Source organism: Schistocerca serialis, chromosome 9 (assembly GCF_023864345.2).
Source record: "Schistocerca serialis cubense isolate TAMUIC-IGC-003099 chromosome 9, iqSchSeri2.2, whole genome shotgun sequence".
Lineage (NCBI taxonomy): Eukaryota > Metazoa > Arthropoda > Insecta > Orthoptera > Acrididae > Schistocerca > Schistocerca serialis.
The window spans coordinates 127,236,689-127,258,800 of record NC_064646.1 but is presented as its reverse complement, the minus strand read 5'-3'; the positions used below and the strand labels follow the sequence as shown (position 1 = coordinate 127,258,800).

The 22,112-nt window shown below is 44.2% G+C and overlaps 1 protein-coding gene across 1 annotated transcript in view; it reads right to left on the bottom strand.

Moving 5' to 3' along the window:
• The window catches only part of LOC126418995 (serine proteinase stubble-like), a 349,220-nt gene that overhangs the window by 28,186 nt on the left and 298,922 nt on the right, over positions 1-22,112 (bottom strand). The window contains exon 9 of the mRNA XM_050086041.1: positions 17,458-17,576. Within this exon, the coding sequence (XP_049941998.1) occupies positions 17,458-17,576 (119 nt within the window). The remainder of the gene's footprint in view (positions 1-17,457; positions 17,577-22,112) is intronic.

The following is a 22,112-nucleotide window of genomic DNA, read 5'->3' as shown; positions in this document are numbered from 1 at the left end:
GCGGATACATAAACAAGGGAAAAAAAGCCCGGCATTAAGTATATTTCCTTGGATGTGTGATTTGTCTCATAAATGGTTTGCTAACTATTTCCATGTGGATCGGAATCGTTTCCCTGAGTTTCACTAGTCTGTTTGGAGATCTCGCTTTTCTAAAGGTTGTTTCGCACAAATAACAATCGAAACTGACCGAAAACTGCTAAGTTTTATTTACGTTTCTTACAAATGCGAACAAAATGTGAGTCTGGTTATTATCATACCTCAGAAGCCAAATAGAAGAAGAAAGAGAATTTTACAAGTAGAAACACATAAGTTTTTTAAATAATTAATTTATAAAACTTTCGGCAATGTTTATTAGATCAGCTGGGAGTCCAGCAGTGAGTTACTAAGAAATGTCAAAGATAAACCACTGTCTACTGTAAACGAGGAACTATAGTGTCGTAACACCAAGGTATTTCGGATCGGTGAATACAAGGACTCTGCATTATATTTTTATCAGGCCTGTATCCGGGATAGTAGAGTCATCTAGACACTGTTTCAGTGGTCCTTCTAATCGCTAGCTTCAGGTGACAAGGCGTTTCGCTAGATCTCGCCGGAAGTGATTCATACCTTTCTTTTCATACGGTGTTCAAATCACACAGCTCTGTTGCTGTTCTGTGCGGGGCAGTCAAATGAAAAGCAAACACTGACAACAACGGGACCGTGGATTAGTTTCATGTAAAAGTTATCATCAAACACTTTAAAGCATTTATCCCATTGGGAGACGAGGCGATCAGTTCCTGTTTTGTAGAAAGTGGTCGGCCACTGACAAATTGACAACCGCATCCACTCTTGCACATCCCCATCTGACTGAAACCGACGTCCAGGTCTGAGTTTCTCCAGGTCACCAAAGACTTGAAAATCACATGATGAAAAATCTGGGTTTTACGAAGGATGTTGCAGTGTTTCCCAACCAATTCGCTTAAGTGTAGCCTTCGTCAGATTGGAAATGGGGTGTGGGCGTTATCCTGCAGCAGGATGGTTCTGTCTGACAGTCTGGAGGCAAACGGCTAAGCCAACAGTGGAAGCATTCCGGATCTCCCCCACAAAAGAAGTCCACAGCTGTTACCTCAGTTCCAGTCACCCTGTGACGACCTCCTTCTTCGACTGCAGGGGATCTCTGTTCATGTAGTTCCTCAAGCTGGGAATTACAATTAATGCGCCGTACTTTAGCGATACTTTGCAGAAACTGCAATGTGCCATAAAGTCAAAACATCCAAGAACGTTGTTGGACGGAATCATCCTGCTCCACGATGACGCCCACCCCCATGCTGCCAATCGCAAGAAGATTATACTTCAGCACTTTGGTTTGGAAAAACTGCAGCATTCTCCATGTAGCCAGGATCTTCCGCTGTGTGATTTTCACATCTTTGGCGACTTGAAGAAAGACATGGGTGGACGTCAGTTTTAGTTGGACGAGGATGTGCAAGAGTGGATGTGGTTGTGAATCCATCAGCGGCCGACCACGTTCTACAAAACAGGAATTGATCGTCTCGTCTCTCAGTGTAATAAATGTCTTAACATATCCTTTTGAATGGAACTACTCCACGGCCCCTTTACGACAGGTGTCCGGCTTCCATTTAACTGCCCCATTTAACTGGTTGTGAATCCATCAGCGGCCGACCACATTCTACAAAACAGGAATTGATCGTCTCGTCTCCCAGTGTAATAAATGTCTTAACATGTCCTTTTGAATGGAACTACTCCACGGCCCCTTTACGACAGATGTCCGGCTTCCATTTAACTGCCCCATATACTTCTTCAGAGTGTGTGGTTGAGGATTAAGGATTTTCTTTATTTATTGAGTCACTTGAGAGGCCACTTGAGGTCTTTTTACCTCTATCTAAGTTTAACTTATAAGATAACTTTACGTTTCTCTGTGTGGATAAACTTAAGACATTTGAAAACTTTTAAAATTCAGTCAGTTACTGACCTCGGCACTTTGAAACGTTGTCTTGGATATGGGAATGTTATGCCTACTTCTCTGACATGGTACGTGAAATGGATCTGCCGTGACCTCTCCTTTGTTTGGTCCTGTAACCTCAACATTCAGCTGGCAATGTGTATGGTCATCCCTGGTGAACGTAGCTGCTTGTACTATCGACTAGAGGCATTTATTTTGTACAACGTGGATCTGATTTACTTAGTAAACTCTGGTTAATCCCTTGACAACCTTCCATATAAGATCGCTAGTAGAAATCTGAATTACATTCTTATCATGTCGGCATCTGGTTAATCCCTGTGACGACCTTCCATATAAGATCGCTAGTAGAAATCTGAATTACATTCTTATCATGTCGGCAGTCACCACCACCCAATATTTCAGTGGTCCATCAGATCGCCTGAAGTCACTTTAAGTCTTCCTGTCTAAGTCTCGTATCAAGGAAAATGCTAGCAGTGATTTCCCAACGCCCGCAACTTTTGACGCTTCTCTTGGACATAGTGTCTGAAGGTAAGATCTGTGTCGAAGATTACGCCAAGGTATTTGCCTGTCCTTGTTCATTTTGCTTAAGGCCATATAGCTGGAAACATCTTACCATGGTAACCCAGTTTTAGGGTGAATTAGATAGCTATGCTTTTTTGCAGTTTGTGTTGAATTTATTGTTTCTACACTGTCTTTCCATTCCTGTTAGTTGGTCTTGCAGTCTCCTAATGTTCATCATAAGATATCGTTCGCTTGTGATCGTCACCGAGTTGCATGAAGATAACATTATACTTAGTTCATATGAAGTGCTTATTTTAATAGTGGTACAAGTCCCTTACCTCCACTTTTCTGCTTATAATGCTTCTGACATTGATGATCCAAACAAACAGAAAGAAAGGTTCTTCTATAACAAGAAGCCAAATGCTTGAATATTTTTGGTATCTCAACTGCAGATTTTTCAGCGCTCATTTAACTTTAGGACTCTGTATCTCAAAATGAACAAAAATGGACTTGTACCAGTAGTGAAATAAGCCCCTCATATTATCGTCACATTAATGTGACCACTTGTCACAAGCCTGAATAACCATATTAGGCAGCTCGGACATGCAGGAAGAGATTCCGTAAGTTCTAGAAAATACCGACAGAGATGTGAAGCCATGCTGAGTCCACTGTCTCCAGCTGGACAGGTTTGTCGGTTGAAGATCCATGACGCGAACAGCCCGATCGAGGTGTTCCCACAGATTCTCGTTTGGGTTTAAATGCGAGAATTTGGTGGCCAGGGCAGCACGATAAACTCCTGATGTTCTTCGAACCATACACGTACACTACAAAGCTGTGTCACACTTTGCGTTGTCCTGATGATAGATTCCATTGTGCCACAGAAAATTTAGACAGCATGCAGAGGCGGACATGGACCCCAAGGATAGATGCATTCTTGCGCTGATCCACTGTGACTTCGAGAACGATGAGATCACTCAGGGAATGTCACAAAAATATACAACAGACCATAACGTTCCCTCATCTGGCCTGGACGCTTCCGACAATTGTTGCAGGATCGTAAACGTAAATAGCCTTCTGTCTGAAGGTGCATGAGTCGTTATTCAACTGAAATGGGCTCCTGTCGCTAATCAGTACGTGTCCAGTTGCGGTAACGACATGGAAATTACAGCTTCGTTGCCGACAAACAGCGATCAGTCTAGGTGTGTGAAACAGGCTTCTACTGTGGAGGCCCACACGGTGCAATGTATGGTCGTTGAGGAGACACTCCTGGTAGCCCCTTGTTTCATCTTTATGGGAAGTAACTCAACATTTGCATGTCTATTCGTTCATACATATCTCCGTAGCGTCATTCACCTTTGTCATCTATGACCTGAGATGCACCACAGTTGCCTTGCTGCTGGTTTTGGCTAGCACCATTTTGCCATGGCGTTACACAAACAGTCTACAAACTTCGCCGTTCCGGAAATGCTTCCACCCTTGTCCCGACAGTCAATGATCATGCCCTTTTCTACGTCAGATAAACCGCTCCATTTCCTCATTGCGATAATGTCTGCACTGTTTCCCCGCGTCCCCTAGACACGTGTTACATACTATCCACTTTTAGAGCTGTCGCCCTGCCATCTCTGAGTGGTATACGTACGTTAACGTCGAACATGGGCGTTGGTCACATTAAAGTGACTGGACCGTGTGTATGGTGAATAATGCCGCTGACAAAACTGATCCCTGAGGGATTGCTGCTGATGTCTTCATTTCCGAACTCTGTACTTTTTAGCCCGTAGCTCGTGACTGGTGGCTAGCGTTGCTGCCTCTGTATCAGGGGGTCCCAGGTTCGATTACAGCGAAAGATCCTGACTACATGGAGGATGCTGCAGTGGGGACTGGCTGTTTTGTGTTCAAAAATGGTTCAAGTGGCTCTGAGCACTATGGGACTTAACATCTGAGGTTATCAGTCCCCTAGAACTTAGAACTACTTAAACCTAACTAACCTAAGGACATCACACACATCCACGCCCGAAGCAGGATTCGAACCTGCTGCCGTAGCGGTCGCACGGTTCCAGAATGAAGCGCCTACAACCGCTCGGCCACACCGGCCGGCCTGTTTTGTGTTGTTTCTCATCATTTCACCATCATCATATTCGTGACAATAGCTGGATTTGGACTGTGTGTAAATATTGGGACTTTGTACAGGAACTGATGACCGCACAGTTCAGCGCCCCACAAACCAAACATCATCATCATCATCATCACCATCATCATCTGTACTTTGATATGCACTACCTTCGTAGTCGAATAGTTGCCACTGTGGTAGGCCCCTGAGTCATGATTTCAATGACAGAAATGAAAGACGAAGTACGATGAACACACAGAACTCTTCTCCCCACAGAAAACGACGAATAAACAGATCGAAAGAGGAGGCTAACGTCACCGCCTTGAGTGCGGAAGAACTGAGATTGGATTCCCGGCACCTCAGGGTCTACACGGCCTCGTGTGGCCAAATGTTAAGCGATTGAAAAAAAGGAAGCAAAGGACTCAGCAGGATTCATCTACTAGAAATAATGGCAAGACCTAAAAGATTATTCTTTTACTTACAATTTTGATGGTTATTAGTGTATTAAACCGAAGTCCTTATGAAGGGATTGGAGATCACATGTCCTGCGATCATAGATTGCTTCTCGTACTTCCTTCTAAGCAGGCCTAACGCCTAACCCTTGAATGGCGTTTGCGTTTAGGTCCTTAGATTTTAAACATTATTCATCACCGGTGTAGGAATGTAGCTACTATTTTAATACAGCAATCCGGGAGCATCGTGTGTTGTCGGATTTTGGACCACAAGGTTTTGGCACTACAACTTGTCATATTCCTTTTTCCACATCCAGGAATATCGTTGCTATGGGTTTTGTCAAGTTACATTATATAGTTGTGTACTCTGTGACTCGGAGTAGCTGCTCTTCAGCAGAAAACTTTCGTTGAATACGCATTTGTTCCGGCCGCATTGTGTCATCTCTAGCCAGAGGTTCCTCAAATCTGCTTTGGATGACCCTTTCGAATATTTTGCCCAGGCAACTAAGGAGCCAATAATATTGGGCTTGTGTTGCATCCTTTTTAGGCAAGGGCATTGACACACTTTGTGCGATGCTCAACTGTTTCTAAGAAATACGCATTCTGAAGGCAGCTGTTATATATTCGCGTAAATAAAATCGGTGGCTTACGTGGTAGGTGCTTCAAGTTTCGGTTGGTCGCGTTATCTACGTCAGGTGCTTTGTGATGTCCCAATCTGATGATGGCCTTTACCGCGCTGACGTTGGTCAAACTTGGGTCCTGTTGTGGGTCGTTTCAGGTTGCAGGAAATGTTCGGGCACCAGACTTGGAGGAAAACGTGATTAACACTGTGAAAGGAGACCACTGTGCCAGCACCAGGCAGTTGGCCCGTCAGTACAGGGTAAGCCAGACGACCGCGTGGAACATTCTGCATGACAATTCTTACTACCCTTATCACTTTCAGAGTGTATATGGCTTACTAGCGACAGACTTTCCACCTTGGGAGCAGTTTTGTCATTGGACTCTTCAACAGGCAACCACAATTCTGGGAATTGTATCATTCACAATATTTACAAATGGGCCATCTTTACACAGAGTGGTATCTTCACCTTTCATAACAGTCATCTATGGGATAGTATGCAGAACCCCCATGGTATGATGACAGCGAATCATCAGCATCGTTTCCTTTGAAAGGACACAGCCGACTTCCTTCCTCATCCTTCCTCAGTCCGATGAGACTGATGACCTTGCTGTTTCGTCTCCTCTACCAAATCAATCAAAAATTCAATCAGCATCGTTGCAGCCGGAGTGTGTGGGCCAGTATAACTGGTGACCGTATTTTGGAACCAGTCAGTCTTCCTTCCACGTCGTCCAACAGACCAGAACTGCCAGTGTTTCTTGTCGGTGATTTTGCCTCCCTGGCTAGAAGTGCTTTGATGATTCGAAGGGCTATGTAGCTGCTGCATGATGGTGCTCCAACCACTTCGCCGTTAACGTCTGCATGCATCTCAGTCGTGTCTTCCCTGGTCGATGGATCAGACGAGGGGGCCCAGTTGCATGGCCTGCTCGTTCACTGGATCTCAACCCGTGCGATTTCCGGTTATGGGGCCATCTCAGAATCACCGTGTTTGCAGAGCACGTTCCAGATGCGGAGACACCGGAGTAGCGTATTCATGCTGCCTTTGACACTGTTCAGATGCAGCCTGGCCGATGTGAACGTATGAGACAGAACATGCTACGGCACGTACACACATTGGTTCAGACACATGGAAACCATTTTCGACACATACTGTAACTGTGGCTGCATGGTACAGCGCGTATTAGACCACAGTCTCTGTACCAATGTTTAAATGAATAAACGGTCTCAAGCACGAAAATCATGCATTTCGGGACATAAGTACATTAGATCTTTTTTGTTCCGTATCCTCTCATTGGTCAATCCCTACAGTTTGTACACGGTGGAAAAAATCACCCTTTATATAAGTACAAACATGTGCTTATATATACGTTTGTAAATAGATGGTCCAGCTACATCAATGTGACCACTGTCACGTTCGACGTCAGTGTGGAATAACCACTCACAGACGGTAGCTGGGAGCACTGGTAGTAGGGGAAGGTATACAGGGTGAGTCACCTAACATTACCGCTGGATATATTTCGTAAACCACATCAAATACTGACGAATCGATTCCACAGACCGAATGTGAGGAGAGGGGCTAGTGTAATTGGTTAATACAAACCATACAAAAATGCACGGAAGTATGTTTTTTAACACAAACCTACGTTTCTTTAAATGGTACCCCATTAGTTTTGTTAGCACATCTGAACATATAAACAAATACATAATCAGTGCCGTTTGTTGCATTGTAAAATGTTAATTACATCCGGAGATATTGTAACCTAAAGTTGACGCTTGAGTACCACTCCTCCGCTGTTCGATCGTGTGTATCGGAGAGCACCGAATTACGGTAGGGATCCAAAGGGAACGGTGATGGACCTTAGGCACAGAAGAGACTGGAACAGCAGCACATTACGTCCGCATGCTAACACCTTTTTATTGGTCTTTTTCACTGACGCACATGTACATTACCATGAGGGGTGAGGTACACGTACACACGTGGTTTCCGTTTTCAATTACGGAGTGGAATAGAGTGTGTCCCGCCATGTCAGGCTAATAGATGTTCAATGTGGTGGCCATTATTTGCTGCACACATCTGCAATCTCTGGTGTAATGATTGTCGTACACGCCGCAGTACATCTGGTGTAATGTCGCTGCAGCCTGCCACAATACGTTGTTTCATATCCTCTGGGGTTGTAGGCACATCACGGTACACATTCTCCTTTAACGTACCCCACAGAAAGAAGTCCAGAGGTGTACCATCAGGAGAACGGGCTGGCCAATTTATGCGTTCTCCACGTCCTATGAAACGCCCGTCGAACATCCTGTCAAGGGTCAGCCTAGTGTTAATTGCGGTATGTGCAGGTGCACCATCATGCTGATACCACATACGTCGACGCGTTTCCAGTGGGACATTTTCGAGCAACGTTGGCAGATCATTCTGTAGAAACGCGATGTATGTTGCAGCTGTTTGGGCCCCTGCAATGAAGTGAGGATCAATGAGGTGGTCGCCAATGATTCCGCACCATACATCTACAGTCCACGGTCGCTGTAGCTCTACCTGTCTGAGCCAGCGAGGATTGTCCACGGACCAGTATTGCATGTTCCGTAGATTCACTGCCCCGTGGTTTGTGAAACCCGCTTCATCGGTAAACAGGTAGAACTGCAACGCATTCTCTGTTAATGCCCATTGACAGAATTGCACTCGATGATTTAAGTCATCACCATGTAATTGCTGATGTAGCGACACATGAAACGGGTGAAAGCGGTGACGATGCAGTACGCGCATGACACTACTTTGACTCAGTCCACCGGCTCTCGCAATGTCCCGGGTACTCATGTGTGGGTTCATGGCAACAGCAGCTAACACACCAACTGCACCCGCTTCTCCTGTGACGGACCTGTTACGGACCCGTTTGCGTGCTACGACCATTCCTGTTGCATACAGTTGGCGGTAGATGTTTTGCAATGTGCGGCACGTTGGATGCTCTCTGTCCGGGTACCGTTCTGCATACACCCTGCAGGCTTCAGCTGCATTTCGTCGACACTCGTCATAGATGAGTATCGTCTTCGCCTTTTCAGAGTTCGAATACACCATGGTCACAGTTCCTACAACACTACACTATCACAGACGTCTGGTAACACAGTGTACTACAGTTGGTCTGCATGCGGAGACGAATGCAGAATAACAATAGCAGCAAGCGCTACATGCGGACACTGCGACAGCTAGACCAAACCACAACAGTGCACTACAGCCACACTCGTAAACACGGTCGTCATCGTAAACATGTCCCTGCAGATGCTGCTCGCCGACCGTGGCCCGTGTTTGTTACAACGCGCAACTGAATGTCGGAGGTTTCAAGCGTCAACTTTAGGTTACAATATCTCCGGATGTAATTAACATTTTACAATGCAACAAACGGCACTGATTACGTATTTGTTTATACGTTCAGATGTGCTAACAAAACTAACGTGGTTCCATTTAAAAAAACGTAGGTTTGTGTTAAAAAACATACTTCCGTGCATTTTTGTACGGGCTATATTAAGCCATTACACTAGCCCCTCTCCTCACGTTCGGTCTGTGGAATCGATTCGTCAGTATTTGATGTGGTTTACGAAATATATCCAGCGGTAATGTTAGGTTACTCACCCTGTATATATATATATATATATATATATATATATATATATATATATATATATATATATATATATATAATTCTCGTTGGCGCAGACAGGTAGAGCGACAGCGACCGTGGACTGTAAATGTATGGTGCGGAATCATTGGCGACCACCTGCAACATACATCGCGTTTCTACAGAATGATCTGCCAACGTTGCTCGAAAATGTCCCACTGGAAACGCGTCGACGTATGTGGCATCAGCATGATGGTGCACCTACACATTCCGCAATTAACACTAGGCTGACCCTTGACAGGATGTTCGACGGGCGTTTCATAGGACGTGGAGGACGCATAAATTGGCCAGCCCGTTCTCCTGATCTTATACCTCTGGACTTCTTTCTGTGGAGTACTTTAAAGGAGAATGTGTACCGTGATGTGTCTACAACCCCAGAGAATATGAAACAACGTATTGTGGCAACCTGCGGCGACATTACACCAGATGTACTGCGGCGTGTACGACAATCATTACGCCAGAGATTGCAATTGTGTGCAGCAAATGATGGCCACCACATTGAACATCTATTGGCCTGACATGTCGGGACACACTCTATTCCACTCCGTAATTGGAAACGGAAACCACGTGTGTACGTGTACCTCACCCCTCATGGTAATGTACATGTGCGTCAGTGAAAAAGACCAATAAAAAGGTGTTAGCATGCGGACGTAATGTGCTGCTGTTCCAGTCTCTTCTGTGCCTAAGGTCCATCACCGTTCCCTTTGGATCCCTACCGTAATTCGGTGCTCTCCGATACACACGATCGAACAGCGGAGGAGTGGTACTCAAGCGTCAACTTTAGGTCACAATATCTCCGGATGTAATTAACATTTTACAATGCAACAAACGGCACTGATTACGTATTTGTTTATATGTTCAGATGTGCTAACAAAACTAACGTGGTTCCATTTGAAAAAAACGTAGGTTTGTGTTAAAAAACATACTTCCGTGCATTTTTGTATGGGTTGTATTAAGCAATTACACTAGCCCCTCTCCTCACGTTCGGTCTGTGGAATCGGTTCGTCAGTATTGGATGTGTATACCCAGCGGTAATGTTAGGTGACTCACCCTGTATAAAGCGTGTCGGGGGATGCAGAAAACAGTCGTTACAGCAGTGCGGAAATTAAGGGATTTACGCGATGTCTAGAAGGGCATGATCATTGGCTTTCAGGCCACGGGTGGAAGCATTTCCGAAACGGCGAAACGAACTGTTCAGACGCTGCCGTGTTTATACCGTGAATTGAAAAATGGGATCATCCGGTATCGTCGCCAAGGCAACGTGGTGCACCACGTGTCACAGATGACAGGTGAACGACGGCTGAGGTTATGTGTGTGGAGGAACAGACGTGCACCTGTAGAGCAACTGACCGCCCACGTGACACGAGGAGCCACTAACGGTGTCTCCTCAACGGCCGCTCAGTGAACGCTGCTGTGTTGTGCCTGTTCCAGCACCCATACTGAGTACTGTTCATCGGCACCAATTGCTAGAATTTTCACGGCAATACCGCAACGGGACATCCATTGAGTGGCGGGAGGTGGCTTTTTCAGATGAATCACGTTTTATGCTGCATTGGAAAGATGGTCGTTGGTGTGCACAGCGTGAAACGTGGAAGGGTCCAGGCTGGAGGAAGGAGTGTTAGGGCCGGTGGAATGTTTTCCTGGCGTTCCCTGGGTATTATTATGGAAGGGACAATGGATCAACGCAAGTAAGCATCTATCCTTGGAGGTCATGTTCACTTCTATATGCAGTTTGTTTTTCCTTGGCACGATGGCATCTACCAGCAGAACAATACAACGTGTCACACAACTTGCGCCAGGATGAATTTATCCTACGCCCGTGGCCACAAAACTCTCTAGATTTAAAGCCGATTGAGAACCTGTGGGACCACATCGATCGGGCTGTTCGCGCCATGGATCCTAAACCAAAAAAGCAAGGGCACTGGAGTCCACGTGGCTTCATATCCCAGTTGGTACCTTCCAGAACCTGCTGTGAAATATAAGTACTGCAATTTTGAAGATAGTATTGACGTTTCTGAGGACGTTTCAGCAAGGAAGAGTCTTTAAAATCTGTTAGTGATTGCCTGTAACTCTTGTACGATGCACAGTGATACTACGACATCGCCAGCAACTGATAGTCAACATTACAAGGTAAAAATTCAGCTTGCTTATGCAATGTGATGTATTGGAAGGGGAAGGAGAGCTGCCCAGACTTTTTGTGCAGTGATGGATTTGCCTCCACCGCCACTGAGGTTTGACAGATACAATAAATTAATACACAATGCTTTATGTATTCATTCAATGAAAGGAGCAGCAGAAGAAGCAGTAACCTTGTCTGAGAATACAGACATTGTAGCAGCATTTGATGGATCTTGTCAGAGAAGAGGTCATATTATTTTTCGACATAATCTTCATTTCTGTCGATGCAGTTTTGTAGACGCTGTGACAGTTTTTTTTTATGCCCATGTGATACCAGCTCGCCGCCATGCTGTTCAGAATGTTATGAACCTCTTCTTTCACCTCGTTGTCGGAGCTGAATCTCTGGGACCACAATTAACGCTGACAGGTACTGTGAGAATCTGAAAAAACTCAAACGGGCAATTCAGAACCGGAGAAGAGGAATGTTGAGCAAGGGCGTATACATTCTCCACGACAACGCTCGCCCACACATCGCCAGGTAAACCGTTGCTGTCCTGTAACAGTTTCAGTGGAACATAATCACCACCCACCCTATAGTCCTGACTTGGCGCCCAGTGACTATCACCTGTTCCCTAGGTTAAAAGAACATTTAACCAGAAAGCGATTCAGCTCCGACGACGAGATGAAAGAAGAGGTTCATAACTTTCTGAACAGCATGGCGGCGAGCTGGTATGACATGGGCATACAAAAACTGCCACAGCGTCTACAAAAATGCATCGACAGAAATGGTGATTATGTCGAAAAATAGCTAAATGTTCAAGCTGTAAACCATTGTAGAAATGAAGAGGTCTATGTACCTATAAAAAATAGGAGACGTTACTTTTGGGATTACCCTTGTACATTAGTGAAGAAAAAGCCAAACTAGTTGTTTTTAATTTTGTAAAGAAAAAGGAGAACCTGCACTGGAAACCTCCGGATGTCGATGTAGCTATGCTTCATTTGCATGCAGAATATTTTTACTGTTTAATGAGCTTTTATTGTTTACACGAAGAACTTTTTTCTCGTACTGCTTTGTAGGAAATGTTCGTTACTTTCTCGTGTGGTCTTTTTTCATACTACTACCCATTATATGTATATTTCTAATTTTACAACACAGCAAGCAAGTGTTTACTTGTAACTGAAACCGGCAGCTAAAATGCACAGTCAAGAAAGTAAACAAAACGTATCCGTTGCTATTTGCTTTCATTCACAGCTGTTTACTTGGTTTCAATATGGTGCACTAAATTTTGGTGCATGGAATGCAATCGTGTATCCATTACGCATATTCTCTGTTTCGTGTATAGTTCAATTTCGTTTGAATTTACGTTCCTCGAATTCTACGCGAAAATGTTATTTCAATTCGTCTACTCCATTACGAAGTCGCTTTCCATTCAATTGCACCTACATTCGACTACTCTATTATGAAGTCACTTTAATCTCCATTGAAATGACATTCTTCGGATTCCATGTGAATACGTACTTTAAGGTCGACTACTCCATTTTATAATCACTCCTAAAATTCTTTATAAACGTCTCATTTAAGCTCGATTACTCCTTAATTCAAATTAGAATACCACGTGAATACGTAATTTTACAATCACTACTCGGATTTAGCTCAAATACTATATGCCAAAGGCACAGATGCGCCTGCGAGAGAAATTGACACTGGTGCATCGTAACGCAATGTGGACATACAGCGCCATAGTGGTGAAAGCTGCTAGAAGTGATGAGCCGTCACGGGAGTATGGGCCTCTGATGGTGAGTCAAATACCTTAGGTTTTAGTATCAGGTGAAAGAGGGTTCCCAGTTTCTTCCATAATAATATCCACCAGTGCACCTTCAATCCTAACAGTGATACGTAAACCTGTGTCTCATCTTGCGGTAACCTGCATGCCGACTCCCCGCACTACACACCGAGAACGCTGGCGAGTCTGCTAGTCAAGGTATAGTAACGCAAGTACGGATATAACGTTACGCGGACTCCGTTAGTTCTGTGGTCTTTGTCACACGATTTTGCAGAAATAAATCGGTAAAAAAATTGATTTTAAAATTACTTATAGCTTTATATGTTAGCTTCATTGTGAAGTGCCCAAAATTTCGATAACGGTAATACTTAACGTGATATTCGCATCTAAGTACGATGCTGTGCGGAATTCGAAAAAGTTTGCAATGAAAAATATGGGTAGCTATGAGTTTGCGTCTGGTGCTCGTTACACCATATATTGGTGGAAATGAAATTTAGCTAAGATATTGAATTTTCCTTTACACTTGGGAGGACGTCTCTATCTGTCTTCAGTCTCGAGAAAATGGAGTTTATGTAGCGCGTTGACTTCCGACCGCACACGCACGGGAATGAAACATTTATAACGTGCCTCATACTCCTTAGACCCTTAGAGATATCGATACGAGATTTTGGCAAGCTATAGCATGCAAAGAGGACAGTATTTTTCTATATGGTTAACATGAGGAACTTTCTTATCTACGGCCATACAGCGGAAGCTATGGTTTTTACTTTTTCAATTCAATGCTGTAATTTTTTAAAGAGTCTTAGACAACTATTGAAAAGGGAATTTGCTAGTATGAAACCAAACGTGAAATTTCTTACCTTGTTTTACGTATAATCGACACAATGTTGCTTTCCATAAGCTATTGGCTACCGTAGTCACCTACTGCATTTTAATAAGACACTTCATCATTCTGTTGCAATACGGGATAGCAAGTTAAGTTTGCACAATTTATACTGTATTTTAACAAGAATAAACTACTGTTTCTAGAGATTTGTGATGCAGACGGAGTCATTTACTACATTTCAGTACCATCCGTTCGTTACTGAAAACACACTGTTACTCTGAAATTGTAACAAAAGGAATGATTTTGGCCTGACTTGTTAACCTTCTCTCTTTCCGAAATGCGTGATCAGTGGCAATGTTTTGCTAAAACGTTTAACAACTCAATCGCTAATTCTGTTACAATTTCAGGGGAGTCCTGTAACGTAGTGTCTCTTTAATAATGAACAGCTGGGACTGAAACTTACCGAAGGACTTTTTCTTTCTACACCTAATTTAGATTTGACATATGAAAATGTACAGTCAGTAGTGTACCATATTTCCGTTCCTATTCTCGCACGGAGTGTGATACATTACCCGTGTTAAATTGGACCGTTTATCAATTGCGGAAAAGGTCGATATCGTGTTGATGTATGGCTATTGTGATCAAAATGGCCAACGGGCGTGTGCTATGTATGCTGCTCGGTATCCTGGACGACATCATCCAAGTGTCCGGACCGTTCGCCGGATAGTTACGTTATTTAAGGAAACAGGAAGTGTTCAGCCACATGTGAAACGTCAACCACCATCTGCAACGACTGATGATGCCCAAGTAGGTTTTTTAGCTGCCGTCGCGGCTAATCTTCACATCAGTAGCAGACAAATTGCGCGAGAAACAGGAATCTCAAAAACGTCGGTGTTGGGAATGCTACATCAACACCGTTGCACCCGTACCATATTTCTATGCACCAGGAATTGCATGGCGACGACTTTGAACGTCGTGTACAGTTCTGCCACTGGGCACAAGAGAAATTACGGGACGATGACAGATTTTTTGCACGCATTCTATTTAGCGACGAAGCGTCATTCACCAACAGCGGTAGCGTAAACCGGCATAATATGCACTATTGGGCAAAGAAAAATCCACGATGGCTGCGACAAGTGGAACATCAGCGACCTTGGCGGGTTAATGTATGATGCGGCATTATGGGAGCAAGGATAATTGGCCCCCATTTCATCGATGGCAATCTAAATGGTGCAATGGATGCTGATTTTCTACATAATTTTATACCGATGTTACTACAAGATGTTTCAGTGCATGACAGAATGGCGATGTACTTCCAACATGATGAATGTCCGGCACATAGCTCGCGTGCGGTTGAAGCGGTGTTGAATAGCATATTTCATGACAGGTGGATTGCTCGTCGAAGCACCATACCATGGCCCGCGCGTTCACCGGATCTGACATCCCCGGATTTCTTTCTGTGGGGAAAGTTGAAGGATATTTGCTATCGTGATCCACCGACAACGACTGACAACATGCGTCAGCGAATTGTCAATGCATGTGCGAACATTACGGAAGGCGGACTATTCGCTGTTGAGAGGAATGTCGTTACACGTATTGTCAAATGCATTGAGGTTGACGGACGTCATTTAGAGCATTTATTGCATTAATGTGGCATTTACAGGTAATCACGCTGTAACAGCATACGTTCTCAGAAATGATAAGTTCACAAAGGTACTTGTATCACACTGGAACAACCGAAATAAAATGTTCAAACGCACCTACGTTCTGTATTTTATTTAAAAAAGACCTACCTGTTACCAACTGTTCGTCTAAAATTGTGAGCCATATGTTTGTGACTATTACAGCGCCATCTATCACAAAGCGAAAAAGGTGGTCCAGTTAAATCATTCATATTTCTTTACGTACTACACGAATATGTAATAAAAATGAGGGTTCCTATCTAAAAAAACGCAGTTGATATCCGTTTGACCTATAGTAGCGCGCCGTGCGGGATTAGCCGAGCGGTCTGAGGCGCTGCAGTCATGGACTGTACGGCTGGTCCCGGCGGAGGTTCGAGTCCTCCCTCGGGCATGGGTGTGTGTGTTTCTCCTTAGGATAATTTAGGTTAAGTAGTGTGTAAGGTTAGGGACTGATGACCTTAGCACTTAAGTCCCATAAGATTTCACACACATTTGAACATTTTTTTTATGGCAGCGCCATTTAGCGGGGTAGACAATAGCTTACGGAACATCTCATTGTGTCAGTTTGCTGTAAAATAAGATAAAAAATTTCGCTTTTAATTCCATACCAGCAAAGCCTCTTTTCAAGAGTTGCCTAAGATTCCTAAAAAGTACAGTATTGGATGGTAAAAAGCGTATCTTCTGCTATATCGCCATAGATAAGAAAGTTACCTATCTTAACCATATAGCAAAACAATGTCCTCTTATCAAGCTATCGCTTGCCAAAATCTCGTATCGATATCGCGAACGGCTTAGGAGATATGATGTACTGTATGTTATGAATATTTCATTCCCGTGCGTGTGCGGTCCGAAGTGAATGCGTCACATAAATTCAGTTTTCTCGAAACTGGAGACAGATAGAGACCTCCTCCCAAGTGTAAAGAAAATTTCAATATCTTAGCTAAATTTCATTGGCAGTGACATGTGGTTTAATATGCACCAAACGCAAAATCATAGCGAGCCATATTTTTCATTGCAAACTTCTTCGAATTCCGCGCAGCATCGTACTTAGATGCGAATATCACGTCAAGTATTGCCATTATCGAAATTTTGGGCACTTCACCATGAAGCTGACATATACAACTATAAGTAATGTGATAATCAATTTTTTCAACCTATTAGCTTGTGTAAAATCGTTCGACAAATATCGCAGGGCGTGCGCCTCGATTCTGTTAGAGCAACGCGCCACCAGTCGGAGCGCAGAAAGCGGGCATAGAATGTCTCGTTCATTCCGGCTCGCCAGCAGGCGCCACACGAGTGCCATTGTATGCTGCCTCACTGGATAGCAAGGGGATATTTCCCCGCGCTTTCTTTCTATGCGCATCCTAACTCCGTCCCTCGGCTAGACAGTGCTGGTTGTAATAACTGCGAGTGGCAACGACGTCTCAGCACATCTTTTGTCAACAGTACAAATCATCTGAACAATATAGGTTTTTCCAACAATGGCAAGGGATTCTGTAAACGCAGAACTTTCTTAGTCCTGCATAATCTTTAACAGAGGCAAAGGGAGTTCTAATCTCGGCTGGCGAATGAAACATCCTTCTAACACTATATATTATAAAAATCCTTCTTACTGTCGGAAATACACCAGCATATGGTAGAAAAGCAACCGTCTGTCTACGTCTGCAAATGGTTCAAGTGAAAAGTAAGTAAATAAATAAAAGAAATAAAAGTTTTCCTGGAGAGGGATCTCACCTGTTTGTCCTGCACTCCGCCCTCGCTCCACAGTTTGAGATGGTACTTGCCCACGAAGATTAGCAGACTGTCAGCCTCCACAGGCCGGTCTGTGGGACGCGTCGTCACACAGTGAGCCGCTGTGGACGAAACACACACACACAGATCATCACAACGAGGTCACAAGGTTTCTTTTATTGTTATAGTACAATTGAAATAACTAGCTAGTTTTGATAGTTCTACGCAGAGTTTGTACAAGGGGCGCCCAGCACACCACACCTACTTTGGGCGCCTGTAGGGTTGCTGGGTGCAAGAATACGAGGGTTGGAACTTAAATAGTGGCAACTATTTATTCATAACCGATACAAAAGAGTTACTCTTTTGCACCTGTTACTGTCCTTCAAAGTAGTCGCCAGCGTTGTGGAGAACCCGTTGCCAGCGATGTGGAAGGCGTAGTATATACCGGTAGCAGAGCCTGTTCTGTTGATGGTTCGAATGGAGCAGTCTACTGACGAATCTCTGGAACAATTCTGAAGCGAATGCCACGAAGTGGTTCCTTCATCTTCGGAATCAAATCAAAGTCACAAGTCCGGGGATGGTACAGTACTTCCCAGTCCCATCGACCGAACAGAGCAGCCACACCTTGTGCTGCCGGCCAGTGTGGCCACGCGGTTAAAGGCGGTTCAGTCTGGAACCGCGCGACCGCTACGGTCGCAGGTTCGAATCCTGCCTCGGGCATGGACGTGTGTGATGTTCTTAGGTTAGTTAGGTTTAAGTAGTTCTAAGTTCTAGGGGACCGATGACCTCAGATATTAAGTCCCATAGTGCTCAGAGCCATTTGAACCATTTTTGAACACCTGTGTATGCGCTGTATGCGCCCGCGCATTGTCGTGCAAAATGATGAATGGGTTGCGCAGAAGGTGTCGCCACTTCTTTCGCTAAGCTGGTCGCAGGTGATGCTCTAAAAACGAACAGTAATACTGTGCATTGACGGTCTCCCGTGGAGGAACGTAATGCTTTAGTATAACACCATCACAGTCGTACACGAGAATCACCATAACTTCAGACCGCTCCAGTCCCACCATCAACAGTACAGGCTCTGCTAACGGTATACTACGCCTTCCACATCGCTGGCAACGTGTTCTACACAACGCTGGTGACTGCTTTGAAGGACAGTAACAGGTGCAAACATCTCTTTTGTATCGGTTGTGAATAAATAGTTGCCACTACTTAAGTTCCAACTCTCGTAGAAAAGTCAGATTTGGCGCTATGTTTAGCCTGAGAATTTTCCCTAACAGCAGGACTACCTATTGTAATAGAAGTAGACTCAGTTAGGTATTTTCAGTCGTTCAGAGGAAAAGTTGTAAATTGGATACTCTCTTGTTTTTGACTTAAAGGTACTTTTCCTTTGGAGAAATTCTAATTACTTCGCCTTCACAAACAATTATAACCATTTTATTAGGTGGTAAGAGACAAAAATATGATTAATATCACTTATTTGTATTCGAAAACAAAGATTCACAAAAAGTTCGTAAAATAGCGCTAAAACCGGGTGCAAATATGGCTCCTAACCAAAAAAGTCACAAAATCTTTTAAAATCATTTTTTTCATGTTAGGCACTACAATTGTAAAGGACAGTTTGGAGTATTGCAGAACGGCTGTTTTTTTTTATAAGTACTCAGTTTATTATACGTTGCACGGTTGGATAATTTTGGCCTTACGAGCCATTTTGAGGTGAAGTCCGCAGATACACAGATCGAAGATACAAGTATAATTTTCGCTTACTGACATACAAAAATAATATCGTATTAATAAACGGCGATATAGCAGTTTATTAACAGGATAATTGTACGACACAACGACACATGTAAGTAAAGTTAGGCTACCCGTTGTAAGATATTATTTTTATATATCAGTAAGCGAAACTTATTGTATCTTTGATATGTTTCTTTGGTTGTAAGGCCGAAATTGGCCAGTTGTGCAAGGTATAAATAAGTGAACACTTGTGAAATATTGGCCAGATGTGAGTTGGACTCGCTCTGAGGATTCCGTACAAAATTATGTATGTAGACAGTTCATGTATGCAGGGAATGAAACTATACGATTTCTGCCTATTACGGACAGTTATACTGGCAAGATATTAGTCCTGGGAATCCCAGGAATTTCGAGAATGTTTTAATTATAAGCTTGAAGTCGGATACTAAATGAAAAAATTTTTTCACGTGATATAGTTACAAATTAAAAATTTTAGGATATCTTTCCTTTACTTGCATTGAAAAACCTCGCTTCTTGCGAAATTTCATGATTCTAGGTCAACGGGTTTTAACGAATGAGTTTGCGAGTATTAAAATACGTGACGTAAATGGCAGTATCTTTTGACTGCATTGGCTACGAAGATTCAAATTTTTTACACCGCCAAGTGACGGTACATCGTAGTACGGGGCATAAATTTCAAGTTGATACGTTCACCGTTCCCGAGAAAAAAGGTTTTTAACAATCAGACAGACAGACAGAGAACAAAATGATTGGACAAGGGTACCGCTTTTACGGACTGAGGAAACTAAACCCTAAGAACAGCCCAGGTGGAATACTTGAAAACGCTTGAACAAAGTTGGACAAAATATTACAAAATAGTAGTCTAAGAAAAACAGCTTGTTTACTTAAGCACTTCAAATGAAAATTGAGTCAAATATTATTTACAGAAATCGCCAACATTAATGGCACCTTAGCCAGGCGCAATCTAACCGTGTCCACATTTGGCTCATGGGACATGTAACCCTGCACTTCTCCGCAAGTTTCTTCAAAGAACTTTTCTTCATCAACGAAGCTGCAGGTTGCATCGCTAAGTCTGGCGTATCCCAATCGTCGATTTTCAGGTTATCGCTGTCCACAAAGAGAGGTCGCAGGAATCTGTTGAAGAACCAAATAGTTTCGAGGGTGGAATTTTCTTTTTATGAAGGACTGACTTTGCTCTTCCCACCGCCGCCCATTAGCCAGTTTCCAGCCCCAGGAAAGCTCAACGGCCACTTCTTGACAGTGCTTTTGTCAAGCGACTTGGTCAACTGATCCTTGCGTGGCGTCCAGTGATGGGGCTGGTGCTTGCTGCTTTGCGTCCCTGTGTGGTGGTTCTCTTCTAAATGACGTGGACAGGGAGTATGTCTAACACAGAGATGCATATGAAGTCCCCAGGCAGTACTACGGTGTTTAAATGAGGGACCCCACCTAAGCTAGGTTCCGAGAGTTCCGGAGCTTGTAGAGAAAATTGGAATAGAGATCAACATGAACATAATTTACGCCCTTGTTATTGCTCATGAAAACCGCACATTGCATCTTGTGCCACCATACAGCGAAACCTTCAAAGGTGGTGATCCAGACTGCTGCACACACCGGTACCTCTAATACCCAGTAGCTCATCCTCTTGCGTTGATGCATGCCTGTATTCGTCGTGGCATACTATCCACAAGTTCATCAAGGCACTGCTGGTCCAGATTGTTCCACTCCTCAACGGCGATTCGGCGTAGATCCCTTAGAGGAGTTGGTGGATCATGTCGTCCATAAACAGCCATTTTCAATCTATCCCAGCCATATTCGATACTGTTCATGTCTGGAGAACATGCTGACCACTCTAGCCGAGCGAAGTCGTTATCCTGAACGAAGTGATTCACAAGATGTGTACGATGAATTGTCGTCCATGAAGACGAATGCTTTGCCCGTATGCTGTGGAGATATGGTTCCACTATCGGTCGGAGGATGGCATTCACGTTTCGCCGTTGCGGCGCCTTCCATGACCACCAGCGCCGTAAGTCGGCCCCACACAATGCCACCCCAAAACAGCAGGGAACCTCCACGTTGCTGCACTCGCTGGACAGTGTGTCTAAGGCGTTCAGCCTGACCGCGTTGCCTCCAAACACGTCTCCGACGATTGTCTGGTTGAAGGCATATGCGACACTCATCGGTGAAGAGAACGTGATGCCAATCCTGAGTGGTCCATTCGGCATGTTGTTGGGCCCATCTGTACTGCGCTGCATGTTGTCGTGGTTGCAAAGATGGACCTCGCCATGGACGTCGGGAGTAAAGTCGCGTATCATGCAGCCTATTGCGCACAATTTGAGTTGTAACACGACGTCCTGTTGCTACACGAAAAGCATTATCCAACATGGTGGCTTTGCTGTCAGGGCTCCTCCGAGTCATAATGCGTAGGTAGCGGTCATTCACTGCGGTTGTAACCCTTGGGCGGCCTGAGGGAGGCATGTAATCGACAGTTCCTGTCTCTCTGTATCTCCTCCATGTCCGAATAACATCGCTTTGGTTCACTCCGAGACGCCTGGACACTTCCCTCGTTGAGAGCCCTTCCTGGCACAAAGTAACAATGCGGGCGCGGTATTGACCGTCTAGGCACGGCTGAACTACAGACAACACGAGCCGTGCACGTCCTTCCTGGTGGAATGACTGGAACTGATCGGCTGTCGGACCCTTCTGTCTAATGGGCGCTGCTCATGTATGGTTGTTTACATCTTTGAGCGGGTTTAGTGACATCTCTGAACACTCAAAGGGACTGTGTCTGTGATATAATATCCACAGTCAACGTCTATCTTCAGGAGTCCTGGGAACTGGGGTGATGCAAAACTTTTTTTGATGTGTGTATGAAGACGTGTTTCTAAAAGTGTCTTAGGACT